This window comes from Numenius arquata, chromosome 4, assembly GCF_964106895.1.
Source record: "Numenius arquata chromosome 4, bNumArq3.hap1.1, whole genome shotgun sequence".
Lineage (NCBI taxonomy): Eukaryota > Metazoa > Chordata > Aves > Charadriiformes > Scolopacidae > Numenius > Numenius arquata.
The window spans coordinates 34,802,470-34,817,088 of record NC_133579.1 but is presented as its reverse complement, the minus strand read 5'-3'; the positions used below and the strand labels follow the sequence as shown (position 1 = coordinate 34,817,088).

General features: G+C 39.6%; 1 protein-coding gene across 1 annotated transcript in view; it reads left to right on the top strand.

Moving 5' to 3' along the window:
* The window catches only part of TMEFF1 (transmembrane protein with EGF like and two follistatin like domains 1), a 123,399-nt gene that overhangs the window by 95,335 nt on the left and 13,445 nt on the right, over positions 1 to 14,619 (top strand). The window contains exon 5 of the mRNA XM_074146584.1: positions 1,441 to 1,537. Coding sequence (XP_074002685.1) covers positions 1,441 to 1,537 — 97 coding nt within the window. The remainder of the gene's footprint in view (positions 1 to 1,440; positions 1,538 to 14,619) is intronic.

Here is a 14,619-nt window from a genome sequence, read left to right as displayed (position 1 = left end):
CATAAAAACAGCAAAAGAAGTGGAAATACGATGAATGAAAGTGCCGTTTGTTTAACTTATTCAAACTGTAGGGGGGCATGGAAAAGTGAAATCTGACACTAAAGGACACTTTAGGACGCCAAATACAGACACAGGAATATGGTATCTAGAAAGAAGGAAAAATCAAATAAGATGTACATTTGTAAAGATAAAAGCAAATGATCTCTACTGCAACTTAATAAGAGTGGTGACAATTTCTACAGTGGGAATTTTGTAATAAAGTTTTATATGTTTTAATCTTTGAAAAATGCACAGCATGTTTTAGGCAGAAGTTAATTTGAGAGGCTCACCAGCACTATTCTCCATGTAAGCCCAGCCCCAGAGGTAGGAGGGAGAGATTCCCTTCAGCCAAGATTCAGGAAAACTAGGAAGGACTCTTGTGGATTTCTTTTTCCTATTTACATTTAAAGAATATAAATGCAGCTTTTTAATTGGTGGTGTTTGATTAGCTGTTGCTACAGCACATAAAGCTGCTATGAGAAAGAGAATCACTGATCTATGTCCATCCAACAGCCTTGTGTAGTCAGCCTTACATCACCATTATACTGTCATACTTAAGTGGTTCTTGACTCCCTCTGCAGATTTCTGTGGTTGTTTTCCTGCTTTTCAAATGTCTCTCTCTCCATTATGGCTTTGTTAAAATAAAAAATAGGAGTGACTAATGGTAGTGAAATAATAAGAGTATAGTTATATTTCTCTTTTACTCAGTGAAGAGTTTTGATGTCCATGTCAACAGTAAGATTGGTACAGGTGTTTTTAGGATCAGAATATTTGCAATACTAATTTTTCTTTTTTTAGGAAAGTAGCATTTCTACCAGTTTCTTGTTAAGATGACTTTTTTCTTTTAGTCTTGTACAACTAATAATAGTAGTCTGGAAAATATATCACAGCAGCATATATGAGATATGAGCACAGTCTAATCCCGTCATCGGAAAGATAAAGGGGAAAAAATACAGGCAGTAACCTTGCATAAGGATATCTGTAATTAAAGACTGTCAAAGAAAATAACATTCAAATCCCCCCTACCTAATATTCAAGGACATTAAAAGGCATGGGGTTTACACATTATCGGTGCCAATCAAGATTAAATGTGACTGGGACACATGTCCATGTTAGCTGTGGGTCTGGTGAGGTGAGAATAAGTACAAATGACCAAAATAAGAATAAAGGAAGAGTCAATCAATGAAGCATTAGTGTTTTCAGGGATGCTTTCTTGTCACTGGTACAGTTCTACCAACCTCCAATTACCTGATTTTGAAAAAGGGAACGCTATTAAGATCAATAGCTTCAATATATGATAACTTCGTGTTGACAACATACCTGAAGGCAAATGGATTTAGGTAAGCAAAATCAGAGCTTAATAAGTCATGCTTTCTGTTAACAATACCTTATTTTTTGTAGAGTATGAAGGATCTGGGACAGAAGTTCAGAGAAAACACTCAAAATGTGGAGTTTGCAAATATAGGGCTGAGTGTGATGAAGATGCAGAAAATGTTGGGTAAGTAATCAGTTTTCCTTTAACAATATCAGTGAACAAAAAGGGAAAAAATGTTACAAAAAAAGAAAACGTACATGATCATGTTTGTTTCTACTAACTGAAGCTTTAATGCTGTCCAATAATAATGTATTTGATATGTGTCTGTAAAGAACAAACCATCTGCAGTTGCAAGGTAAAGGGAGAAAAAACCAAAAGGTATATTGGAGAATCTTTATCAAGGGCCTTGATTTGTTTAGTCTTGGCAACAAAAAAAACCAAAACCAAACAGGAATGCAAAATAAATACTGATAATTCTATGTTCTGCTTGTTCCTAAACTATTTATTATAGGTAGTTTTTTTCCATCAGTGCAAAGCTTGGATCTAAACATGAAGTTGAAATGGGGACCTGAGCCAGTCACTTCTTCCAAACTCACTGTGCCACGTGATTATGGGCACCCAGGGGAAAAACTGATGAAAAATTACCATTCAGTTGTCAGAGCTCAAAATGACCGATCAAGAAAAAAAAAGAGGATTTTATAGACAATCCATAATGCATAAGCAGATGCCCCAAATTTCCCTACTCTAGGTGCTTGATGGTTAGAGTATACCCTGGCTGTCCAGGCTCTCTGCAGGTGGCTGTCAGAAGGGGCGGAGACATCATGGAGGAAAGGGCTCCTTTAGACAGCCCTGTGAGGCATTAAGGTTTGTTAGAAAGTAAAAGAAGTCCCACCTAATTGATGGGGCTTTGTTTTCCCACAGCCATTGTCCTGTCAGTGTCTGGCAGTAGGAAAGAAGCTTAACTAGAGTCTGGGCTGGTGGTGGGTACTGTGGTCGCAGCTGCAGAGGCAGCACATGAGGGTGTTCGAGAGATGTGCAAATATTACATGGAAGGAAGAGCATCTCAGAATAACAGAGCCTGAACATCACTAATCAGGGGAAGCATTGCTCTCCCTTCTCCTGTCTTCCAGCTGGAATCCATTTCATGTTGAAATATGTCTTAATTGCACAAGATTTTATTATGGGATATCAGCATGCAGACATCTCAGGCAGTGAAGCGGCTTAGCACTAATATACAAGATATGTATTCAAGATTAAATCACAGTGTACAAAGGAAACCAAAATGGTAATAGTACTCATGAATACTAGCATGATACTTCACATTTCATAAAATGTCATAGTACCAAAGTAGACTTGCTCCTTTGTGGAGAGACAAATGAGCTGTAGCTGTTTTTTATAATACTAATAATTTTCTGCAATATTGCCTTGGTCTGTTTCATTTATGACTGGCAAGATGGGTATAGATTTGTTTGTTATATGCACTGAGATGTGTTCTTGGCTTTGGAACATAAATCCTGAAGCATTCGATTTTAGTAAAAGCTTGCCTATTCATTGTATACTTGTAGAGTTGGCATTCCTGGAGCTATGTAGTATCTAGAATAGAGTTAGGATAAATTTGAGGAGAGTAGAAGATTTATTCCCTACATTCTATTAGCACAAAATGAAGCCATGCTCCCTCTTCTCAACAACAGGACGAGAGTGCTCTTTCGCCTCTAAGATTTCTTTAATTAGTCCTCGTTAAAAAAAAATATGTGGAAACAAAAATGTTTACATAGAAAATACTCAGAAGTTAGAAAATATTTAAATGTTCCCATGGGGGTTGGTCACAATCTATCAGACTATTTTTTCAATTTTGTCTGTTTTCCAATCTAAATGTAATTTTTTTTTTTCCCCCCAGTGTCTTGACCATTATAATAGGCTTTAGTGATATTCTCTGTGTGTTTAGACTTAGATTACATTGATCTCTGTTAACGTAGATTTCCTTCACAAGGTTAATTTTGACAAGTCACGTAGAAAGTCACAGACTTGCTTAAGTAGAAGTTAAGAGTTGGCTTATTTTTTTTTCCTAAAATCAAAGAAATTATGTACCTGGCAGAAACAAGATGGGATTGAAATCTTCTGTTTGGGAAACTCTAGTAGAGCATCTATTAAGAATGCTTTTTACATCTTATTCTTACTCCTTTTCCTGTTGGATTTCAGCATGTTTTTTCAACCTCATAATTTTATATATCATGATAGAATTTTATTGGCAGCATAAGTACCTTTCATCAGACTTGTATAAACACTGCTAGGTTCATATCATTATTTAATTTAATTTTGCACCATATTACAACCATTACCAGCCCTAATTCTAGCAAATCACACAAGGACCTTAATTTAATAAATATTCTGTCTTCATTTTCCTTTCTAAGGCATGAGAATGGCCACTGTGACTTTTGTCGATAGTGGGGTAATGTCTACTGAATCACAAACTAAAAGTACATTTACTTTTGTTCAAGTAGACTTCTTAGGCCTGGATAGCCCTTGCTTTGAGTTTGTGATGTTAAAAAAGTTGATGAAGTGATCCATATGATTACATGAGGCATTTTAAGAGGATTTTGCTTCATGATAGTAACTGATTGAGTTAGCTGAACTGTCTCCTAATGTTCAGTAGATAATCTCAAGCCATATTCTTGAGATGCTGTCTAATACTTACAGTAAATGTACAATTATGTGTTTTCGCATCCTCTTTTCCAAGTCATGCAATCTGAGACCTTACAAATGTCAGCTCCTCCAGCTCCAAGTGCTTTTGAGAAGCAAAATGGTATCTGTACTCCTGTTTTATGAATAGAGAAATTAAATTATGGATAAAACAACTAGCCTGTGGACAGACAGTGAATTGGTGGAAGGATAGACAACCATGCCACCAAGTGTTGAGTGGTTTGAGGTAAATGAGCTAGCATTAATGAGAAATCTCAGGATCTGCCAACAGGTCAGCCACAACAGCTTGTGCCACAGAATAGGCAGATTTTTCCCTGAAAACAGAAAGATCCTGCTAAAGAGAGTTTTATTCCATACAGGCTGTGGTTTTTCTTTTGGGCCTGGAAAGATGTCGGTGTCCTGCACAAAAAATCATGGCACCTGATAGTTTCAGTCAAAACTGTAGGGTGACTGATATAACAAAGAAGCAGGAGCCAGACCATAGAAGCAACCAGTTAGCATTTCCTGATTTTTAGAGTTGGACTTGCTGATGTCTAAGCAAGTTCTTTCTTCTCAGAGGTGCACTGTGATAGCATGAGGGGCAATGGGCACGAGTTGGAGCACAGGCAATTCTGACTTGGCATGAAGGAAAATGTTTCCAGAGGCTGTGGAGTTTCCATCTGTGGAGAAGGTCTGAACTTGATCAGACACAGCCCTGGGCCAGCTTTGAGCAGACAGTTAGACTAGATCACCTCTATATATCCCTTCAAGCCTAAATTATTCTGTGTAGCTACCAAATCTTGGTGCTTTTTAAAATTAAAGAAGTTCAGTTGTACACAGCTGAGATGCACTCCATGTTACAAGTTAGTGATTTTAATTTTTTGTTGCACTTAAATTGTATTTTCCCTTTTGAAAAAGTCACAAATTTTTAGTTTTCATGCTTGGCATTGAATTTTTATGGCTGTCTCTGATCAAAGTTGCTACATAAGCTTTTATTACACAAGATCGCACATAGTCTGAAGAATTCTGGCTTTGCAGAGAGTTTTAGATTTGTATCTTCATTTTGTTTGATTTCTCAAAAACATTATCTATCTAAACCAGAAGTGGTTACAATGCATAGTAAATTGAATGCAAAAATATAAACAACTTTATCATTCCACTGCCTCTGCAAAAATTTTCAATGCTGATTTTAAGTGGACTGATTGAGACAAGGAAATAAAGTCTAAGGAGATGGTTGTCATAAACAGCATGCCATATATAGAAAACTAATGTTCAACTGTATACAAATCTGTACATTATTTCTTTATATAAATGCAAAAAGGAGTCAAGTTGAGGAAACATCACAGAAATATATTTTTCCATATTTTTTTTTCCTTTTCTCATACAACTTATAAGTAGTTGTTAGTTTATTGGCAGGCCTTTCAGGAGTATAGAAAATCACTTGTGGACCACTAGTCTGAAGTTGCATGAAGGCTTACTAAGCCATATTGTCCATACAGTGGTTTTCTGTAGGTCTCTGGTAACAAGGATGCAGACAACAGGTTTTGCATGGATTTGGCATAATTTTTTTTTCCCCTTTAGCGGCAAAATTGAAACACAGGCTGTATATGCCATGGGAAAAGCTCCTGTCTGACACCAATCAGTCAGTACCTCCCTTTCTACTCTGCCCATCAAAATGTCTCTCTGGCCAGAATCTTCCTCTGCTGTGTTGAAAAGGCAACATATTACACATAAAGGTGCAAAACGTGTAGCAGGGGAGTGAAAAGAGGTCAGTAAAGTTAAACTTTTGTGTGCTAGAATTTCTGCTAGAATTTTGAATTGGAAATGAAGTCGGGTTGAGAAATGGAGGTGGAAGTTGCAGTACAAAGCTTGGGGCCACCTAAAGCTGATGGGGTAAATCCTGTAGGGCACCAACCCAAACACGTATGGTTTGCTATTGATATACTCTGGGGTAACCAGACTGCATTTATTTCATAGTACACACTGGACTTTTCAGTTATACTGATTGTTCATGTGATAGAGCTAAACAGATTGTCCTATCAGTACACAATCAGAAGATGGTATACTGATAATATTGAAACACTTAAAATAACACAGTATGAATGCACAACGAATCAAAACAGATGTGCTTGTAAAATCATTTTCATAAGTCTAGCACTTAAATCAAGTCTTTCTTCCATGAAAGCAGTGCATATAAATATTTGTAATAATGTGGTGTCTATTAAGGTCTCCAAGTGATTATTTTTTTTTTAAACTCAGATAAATAATGTTCAATTTCATTTTTTATAAAGCTTCTAAACAACATGATGGCTTAGTTTACTGCGTGTGATTGAAACTGAAATCATTATTTGCAATCCTTTGAGAGCTGAGTAACTTCTTTTTTAAACTTTTTAAAAATCTTTTTTCTACAATAGCCACCTGCAGCACTGGCAAAGGAACTGATAACATAAACTTACTTGTGGTTTGGGTTTTTTTTGTATTGTGATTAGAAAGGTGGGCTCTTAAGTATGTATGTTTTTTCATAAAACTTCAATTTTCAAATGGTCTTGATTTCCATATGTTGCTTACTATTATCTGGCCATTTATTCCACAAGTTTCTTCTTATATCAAAATTCATGCTCAGAGTAAGGGAGAACATTTTAATACTTATAGATGTTATTTACATTTAATGTATACTATATTTATAGTAAATAATATCTATTTATACTATTTTACTATTAACTTTTAAAATAAACTGTAAATTAATTGTAGAATAAGGGGTTACTTCACATTCTAAGAACAAATGTGAGATTATCTTTCCAACATAAAAAGTTGTATTACTTATGAACAGTTATATCCCCTGCTCTTGCACTGTTTTCTGTGGTGTGTCTCTTGCCTCTTGGATGGCAAAGCACTGCTAGATACCTGAATAAAACAAAATGCCAGCATCTAGTAAGCGTCGGAAGGAATATTGCTTTAAAAGGCATTTTCAATTATGCTGTAACTTCAGGAAAATAATATCCAGAGTGAAATTGTGAACTGGAGAACAATTTAGGTTAGAAGGGATCTCTAGGAGGTTGTCAGGTCCAGGCTCCCTCCCTGCACTGCAGCCAGGGCTAGATCATTCAGGTGGCTCAGGGTCTTCTCCAGGAGAGCTCTGACCATCTACTCCATGAAAGGAGATTGGATATCTGGGCATCTGTTCACGGGCTTAACTGCTGTCATTTTGAGGAGTAATTTCCTTATGTTCAATCAGATTTTCTCTTGCCACAACTTGTGACTGTTTCCTCCGTCTGTCTTCTTGATAATCCCTCTTAGGTAGTTGGTGACAGCAACCAATCACCTCCATAGCCTCCTCCAGGCTGAACAAGCCCAATGGCCGCAGCCGTTCCTTACACAGCGCACGCTCTGGCCCTCTACCCGTGGCAGTGGCTCGCCACTGGACCATCTGCAGTTTCTCAAATACTTGCTGCCCCAAAACTGGAGAGAGTGCACCAGAGTGCTGAGTGGAGGACAACAGAGATTTCCCTTGCTCTGTTGGTGACCCTCCTGTGATGCAGCCCCTCAGCCTGCTGTTACCTGGACCCTCACGTCCTTCCTGTGGCTTTCCCTTCACTTCAGACTTCAGGAGGTTCCTCCCTCTTGTTGAGGCCCCATTTGAGTGGTCATCTTGCCCTCCCCCTTATGCTCAGTAACAACGTTCCTTTCCTTTGGTACCTAAAAGGCTGGAATAAATTTCATTAATTTTAGTTTAAAAGATCATTTTTCTTTTTCTTTTTTTTTTTTTTTTGTCTCTGATAAGGAAATCATTAACTTAAAAATAGCCTCACTGTAAAAGTTCAAATGTGTCATGTTCTCAGTTTTACCTCCGTTTTGGTTTTTAACAGATAAAATATGGAAATGAGATTCTGAGCACATGCAGTTTTTTTTTTTAATAAGTGTAGTGTGCTGTCAAAGATCTGTTTTGACTCATAATGTAGATTTTCAAGAAAGATTGACAACTGATCCCCAAGTAAACCTTTCGAGATTAACATTTCACGAGATTTACTTTGGAAAGAAAATGTGTCTCTTCAACATATAGATTCAGCCAGACTAAAGTTTACATACTGTCTGTTTTCACAATGGCCAAATCAGAAATTGAGAAATATAAGTATTAACACTTAGAAATACCAATATGGATGTTTTAAAGTCCCAGTCTCTGCCTTGTCTGTCTAATTTGTCTTCCAGAGAAAGATGTGGTCAGTTTGAAGTATGGCATGCTGGTCTATACTTGCCCCTTTTGACCGCTTTTTCACTCTACCATAGCCAACATTTTTTTTTTTTTTACCTTTTTAATGTATGATATCGTATGTAGGTATACATAAGGAAGGGCATCTTAATCCTGTCTAAACACAATTCAGAGCTGTCTGGTCCAGCAGAAAAAAAAATCCAAAGTATCTGTGTGTAAAACAAAACACACAAACAATGGAGGAAATCAACCTAAACATGGGATTTATGATTGTGTTGTGGGATTACTGAATTATGTAAAATTGGGCTACAGGAAATCCTGGTACAAGAGGAATAGTATAAAAATCTCTTCATTATACTGACTATTAAGAAATGGAATAGATTCTAGATGGACAATAATCCACGCCTGGGTTTTTAATGTGTATTTTTAACGATCTTTGCAGCAGTGTGTGCCAAGTCTTTGAAGGTTTCTGTTAGTCGAGGGTGGAGGGAGGGTTTGGTCACTCTTGTGAGAACAAGCATCAGTCTACCATGTATGCTGATAGAAACTCACTGCAGTTAGAGACTAAATTTCTACAGTGGTCAGAGAAAGCCATGCCATGAAATTAAAAAAGGAAGTGAAGGGGTGGCTGGAAGGTAGCTGAAGCTTATGGTGTTTAAAGGGTGTTTTGCATTGCTGGGCAGAAGTTCAAGCAGGACACAAAGAAGCTCGTAGAATTGAAATCTACTTCTCTTGCCCTTATCTCCTCAGTGCTACAAAGGGATTTTTTAAAAAGACGCCAAAAAACTAATGAAGATTCAGCTCTAGTCAAATAGGTAGAGAAATCACTTTGAAATCCAGATTTTCTTAGTTCAGGTTTCATCTGGGAAGAATTGCACACAAGGGAAGAAACATCAAATGAGAGGTAATCCTTCATTTGACATGGTTATCTTCTTAACTGCAATTGCAACACCCCTGCTATTTCAATTCACCTAAATTTATTCCATCAAGCATGCACTTATCCATCTGTGTGCATTTCACACACTTTGTTTTATTCCAGTGTTTCCATTTTACATTTGTAAACAGATGTGCCAATAAAAGGGCATGTAAACTGAGAAAGCTTACTGTTGCAGTCGGCTACAGGGAAGGGGCAGCAAGCAGCACCCTCTGGGAGGCCAGGCCAGAAAAACACATTCCTGAGCGGCTCCCAGATGGGCACAAATGCAGTATCCTGATCTGTTGGTTGGAAATTCCAGCCTCTCTCCATAGCCAAGCCCACTCTGCAAATCTGTAATGCTTTTCCTTTCCTTTTTTTTTTTTTCCTCCTTTCTTCGAATGTACCGCGTTCTTAAGCACACAGAACTTCCAACAAACCACGTACACCTTGAAACCTGAAAACAAAAAGGAGCCTTGAAATGTGTTCTGATCTCTGGGGATCTAATTAATTTACTGATAGCAGCAAGTGCTCTTACAGCCTCGGCTCGTTTCAAACGTGTCACATCATTTTACTAAACACATGTTCTTTGTTACACTCAGTAGCCCCTAATAAATGAGTTGTACATTCTCATTTCTTATTTATTAACACCAGCTAAAATTTTTGTTTAGTTTAATTATAGCACTTTGTACTTTCCTGAAATTCAATGCTTTTCTGTTGAACTAATAGTGTTAATGAACAATACTCCTGTGACTTCTAAAAGCACATTGTCACAGCAAGCTGTGCCTTTTTTCTTAGGATGTCAACTCTGACAAAATAAAGGGCTTTTTTTCTGCATAGAGTAGTACATCAGGAAAACACCTGAATACATTCTGTTGGCTTTCCAGGGCTAAGTGAGAGAAAAGATCTGTTGAGGACACTGAGCAGCAACCCAGACATCAACTTGGAGAATTAACTACCTGTTTCAATCCTTTTGGTTAAAACCAATAGGAAAGTTATTGTGAAAAAAAACTCTTGTAGTGCTCTGACTCCTTTTATCTTGGTGTGACTTTTACAACAAGCTGTTACAGCGAAACTTAAAGCACTCAATCACTTCTTTCCGGTATGAAGCATCAAGCACTTTCAAGATGTCCTTAGTACACAATTCTCTTTAGTGACTTTTCCTTAAGTGACTAACTCTTTTCTTCTGAAGGTTGCACTGAGTAGCCACACATCAGGCTGAAGGCACCAGCTGATAGATTTTCTTTATTTTCCTGGGGCACCAAGCAGGACCTTGTTGTCAAACAGATAGAAAAGCCAACAGCAGAGCAGCGGTGGGGCTGAAGCTGTGGAGTCTGCACTCAGCTCCAAGTGACAGAGGCAAAACATCCAGTGTCAGTATAGGTCTAAGATTTTTCCATAGTCTTCACTTGTATTGGGATGTGATGATTCATTTACCCAATGTCACATGGCTTTGGCAAGCCTGAGGGAAGACTGGCGCTTTGAAAAACAACTGAGGGAACAAAGAAGCCTTTTATTGTAAGGTTTTGGGCATTTCTCTTGATGTGGACTTTGCTGTGCTTATCCTCGCTTTTAGCAGGTCAAGATCAGCTTCACACAATAATTTATGCTTGCACCACTGCTGGACTTCAGGCAATTGTTCCTGGAAGTTACTCCAAATAGCAGGAATAAATAATTGAGAGCTAGGAGGAAGACGCTATGATGTTTAGAAGTACTCTGACATCTCTGTTTTGCAAGCTTTCAAAAGAATTACTTTTCCCTTTGTGAAAATTTGCATGATTCTGGGTTTTCTTCTGCAAGATCCTTCCTGATTTCCTTGTGGAGTCACTCCTGAGGAATAGAGATACCTGTCAGAGCAGTATTTGCCTGAGAGGTGGGGCTCAAACTTCTGCCTTGTCTGTCCACAAGTGATGCCAGGAGTGTCACTGACTGTGCTCTGCAGTCTGACTGCTCACCTCAGCGGCGGTTGTCCCATGTTCACTTTTCTGGTCTGCTCGCAGCATGAAGGCAACTCAGACCTAGGTTTGAACTTCAGTTTTTCAACATTAGAAAGTTAAATACAAGATGTTGTTCTGTAGTTATGACTGACGTCATCATATGCTATCGTCTCCTAGGATTGCGTCAGCCTGCCAAACTCAGACCAGCCTTTAGCAATTGTGAAAACATACTGAGGAGCCAAAATATCAGTGTCTAAGAGGTTTTAGATAGAAACTTCATTTCTTATGTGAGAAATTAACTATATCTGAGTAGTTTCCTGCTATTACAAATATTGTTGTGTGGTAGGTACTATTCTTTTCTTTTTTTCTTTTTTCTTTTTAAATTTTTTTTTCATTACAAACCAGCCATTTTTGTACATATTCATTTCAGTGTGCGCCTACCTGCTCACACCAGAAAGGACATGCTAAAAGCAAACCTCTTTTTTTATTTCTACTGGTAATTAGGGATGCATCTAGGATGCAATAGGATGGTCATTAGGGAAAATGCATCTTGCCTGTGTTCTTTCCCAAAAGGAATAGAATGAAAATGTTACCTAAAGATCAGTGTTAAAATATTTAAAGCTAGAATCAAAGCTGTGATGTTGTCTCAACAAATGCAGGATAGTGTTTTAATACAGGTTTAAAGTGAGTAGAAATAAGGTGGAAAATTCTGTTCAAAACACCTCTTTTAGATGGATTAAAATCCAAACCTAAATCTTGCTGATACAGGCTGTCCAATGCTTCCTGTTTTATAAAATTCTCTTCTGTTGCATATTATTATATTATATCTCTTAATTGTAAAGCCTATTGTTTTTATGCTGGGTATGTTAATTTAGAAATATGATCAAAACCTTTGCATTCCTTCGCCCCTGAAGCTAAGTTTTCTGGCTAGTGCCTGCAGCGGGCTGGTGGCCAGAGGAGTCCAGCCTCACACCAAGGCTGCTGTTCATCACTCATTGAGGCCAAGTCATGCTGGAAAGTGTTGGTAGCTTCACGGCTGAGCTGCACGTGGCATTAGCCTCACAGACCAATGTGCATGAACACAGTGCCAGTGGGAGCTAAGGTAGAAGTGAGAATAAGTGCTTAAAGGTGGGATATTAGGAATTTTACAGTTAGGGTCTCCTCTCTCTCCTGGGTTCCTCATGCATATCCCCTTCTCCCCCTTCATGATCTTAGGTTTTTCCTGCCCTCTCCTCCTGAGCAGCTCTCTGTTTTGTCCTCTCCTCTCTTTGTGCTCTCTCCCCAGTGTAAGCAGGACTTGTCAAGGAACAAATTACAATATGAGATTTTAGTTGTGTCTAGTTTCAGTCAGCTGTGAAGAAAAACAAAGCCCACCATCTGTGATGCCTCACACAGGCTGTCCTGCCTGTAAAACACAGCCCCGATAAGATTTCTGCCCTCTGGGGCCCCACCTATAGCTCATTAACCTTGCCTGCTGCATCTTCTCCCATACTTCATGTGCTGCTTCTATGGTCTGTGGGACAGGTGCAGCCCTGTGGACTGTGCTTGTTAGTCTTGGGCTTTGAGTTCTGCCTGGTTCTAAGGCTCAAACTGGCTGGTGGGGTGAGCTGGCTGCTCTCGGGCGGTTGGATTTTCTGTCGTCTCCTCAGTATTAAGCTGTTATCTGCCCTTTGTAGCTCTCTGACTTCAGGGTGTAACATATTTTCTGTATTTCATAGTGGGTTCTTCTGGGAATCTTCCAGTACTTGCCTGAGTTGCTTTTTTGTTTCAGTTGTTGTTGTTGGTGGTGGTCCTGTCCTCTTGCAGGGACTCAGATGCCAGTTTCGATGTGTTTGATGTGCAGCATCAGAGCAGCAACTTGCTCTCCCACGGTTTTACCTTCCTTCACAAACACTGAGCAGTTAAAAACAGCTTTCATTTCATGTTTTCTACCCCGAGCAGCACTCCACGTGTTTCACTGCTCCCATCTCACAGTTTGGTGCTTCCAGCAGGCCTGGCTGCATTTTGGGTCTAGTGCCCACCAGCTATAAGTGAGGACACCTTCACTGCACCCCACATGGACTCTCAGAGGGGTGCAGGGTTCTAATGTGTGCTCCTGGCTCCCTCGCTGCCACCCTGCTGCATCTGCAGAGGCCCTGCTCCCTTCACAGCATCACGCCCTAGCCATGTCTTTGCCTTAACTCGTTCCCCTTCAGCCCTCTGAACGGCTTCGGGCTTTTACATTGGAATTATGAAGCATAAAAGTCTCTTTTTTTTTTAAGTACATCAGTCAAGCTCAACTGTTCATTATTCCACAGTGTATTTAAACCAGCTGCTTTTACGTGCCAGGGAGCCCTGTCAAAGCGTCTACACCAGTAACTGAATGACCAGGTGGAGGCCAGACATACCATTTGGCATCATGGCTGTAGGAGAAGTAGCAGCTAATGGCATCAGGCAGATAATCATGTGCGTGGGGGGGAAAGAACTTCCAAAACTGAACCTGTGAACTCCCAAGTTGCAACCAGCACTGACTGGTTGTAGGTTTTGGGTAATGCCTGGGCTGAACAAGTGTCATGTCCTGGATCTTCCAGTTAATGAAAAGCCATGAGACAGAGTCAGCAGCTGGGAAGCCAGTCAGGCAGTGCACTTCTGTAGATAGACTGCTGAGCCTGGGAAACCAAGGGCTCTGCAGAGAAGAGGTGTCCTGAAAGGCAATGCCCTTGGACAGAAGAAGCGAGCCTGGAAGGAAGATGCCACCAATCCTGGAAGCAGAGGCAGATCCTGGAGATGCACATGTGTCCCACCAGCTGGCTGGGTTGGTCTGTCCGGTGAGGGCCTTGCTGGAGATGTGGCGTGTGGCAGCCCACACGCCTGTGGGCGGAAAGCATGTCCATCTGCCAGTTGGTTGGGGTCTGTTCTGCCAGCAAGGCTGCACTTGGGATTTAGTGTGCTTGCAAGCCTCCAGCAGCTCCCAGTATCCAGACTGGCCGGGGGTGGGAGTTTCACTCGCTCCCACCCCTGGCAGTGGCCAGTTCTGTCCGGCTCCAAGGACACAACACAGCTGCCAGCCCATTGCAGCTGGTCAGTGGGATTCAGCTGCCTCGTGCTGCACCAGCCCTTATGGATGTGTCACAAGCTCTCCTCTTGTATGCTGTTGGGTTTTTTTTTTATTTTCCTGCTTTTAGATGTAAATTTTAAATGATAAAAAGAAATTTTTGTACATCAAAGAGATGGTTAGAGCTAAGGCTCAGAGTGTTTATCAGAAAAAGAGTCAGGAATTCACATCTACCCCCAAAACAAGTAAGTAAGCATTTAATGGGAGATGTTAAATCTCAACACAGTGCAGCATGAAAATGTAAGCAGTTTTCAAGCATTTTCAACTCTACCCTATAATGTCACCATGAGGAATTAAAAATTATTTTCAGAAGTCAGCTTATTTGTCACCAGGAATGACAGAAAACAACAGTAATTATGATGCTGCAGACCTTGGATGGAGATTGTAGGCAGAATTAGAGCTGTTTAGACATAGAAATACAGATGGAATTGTTCT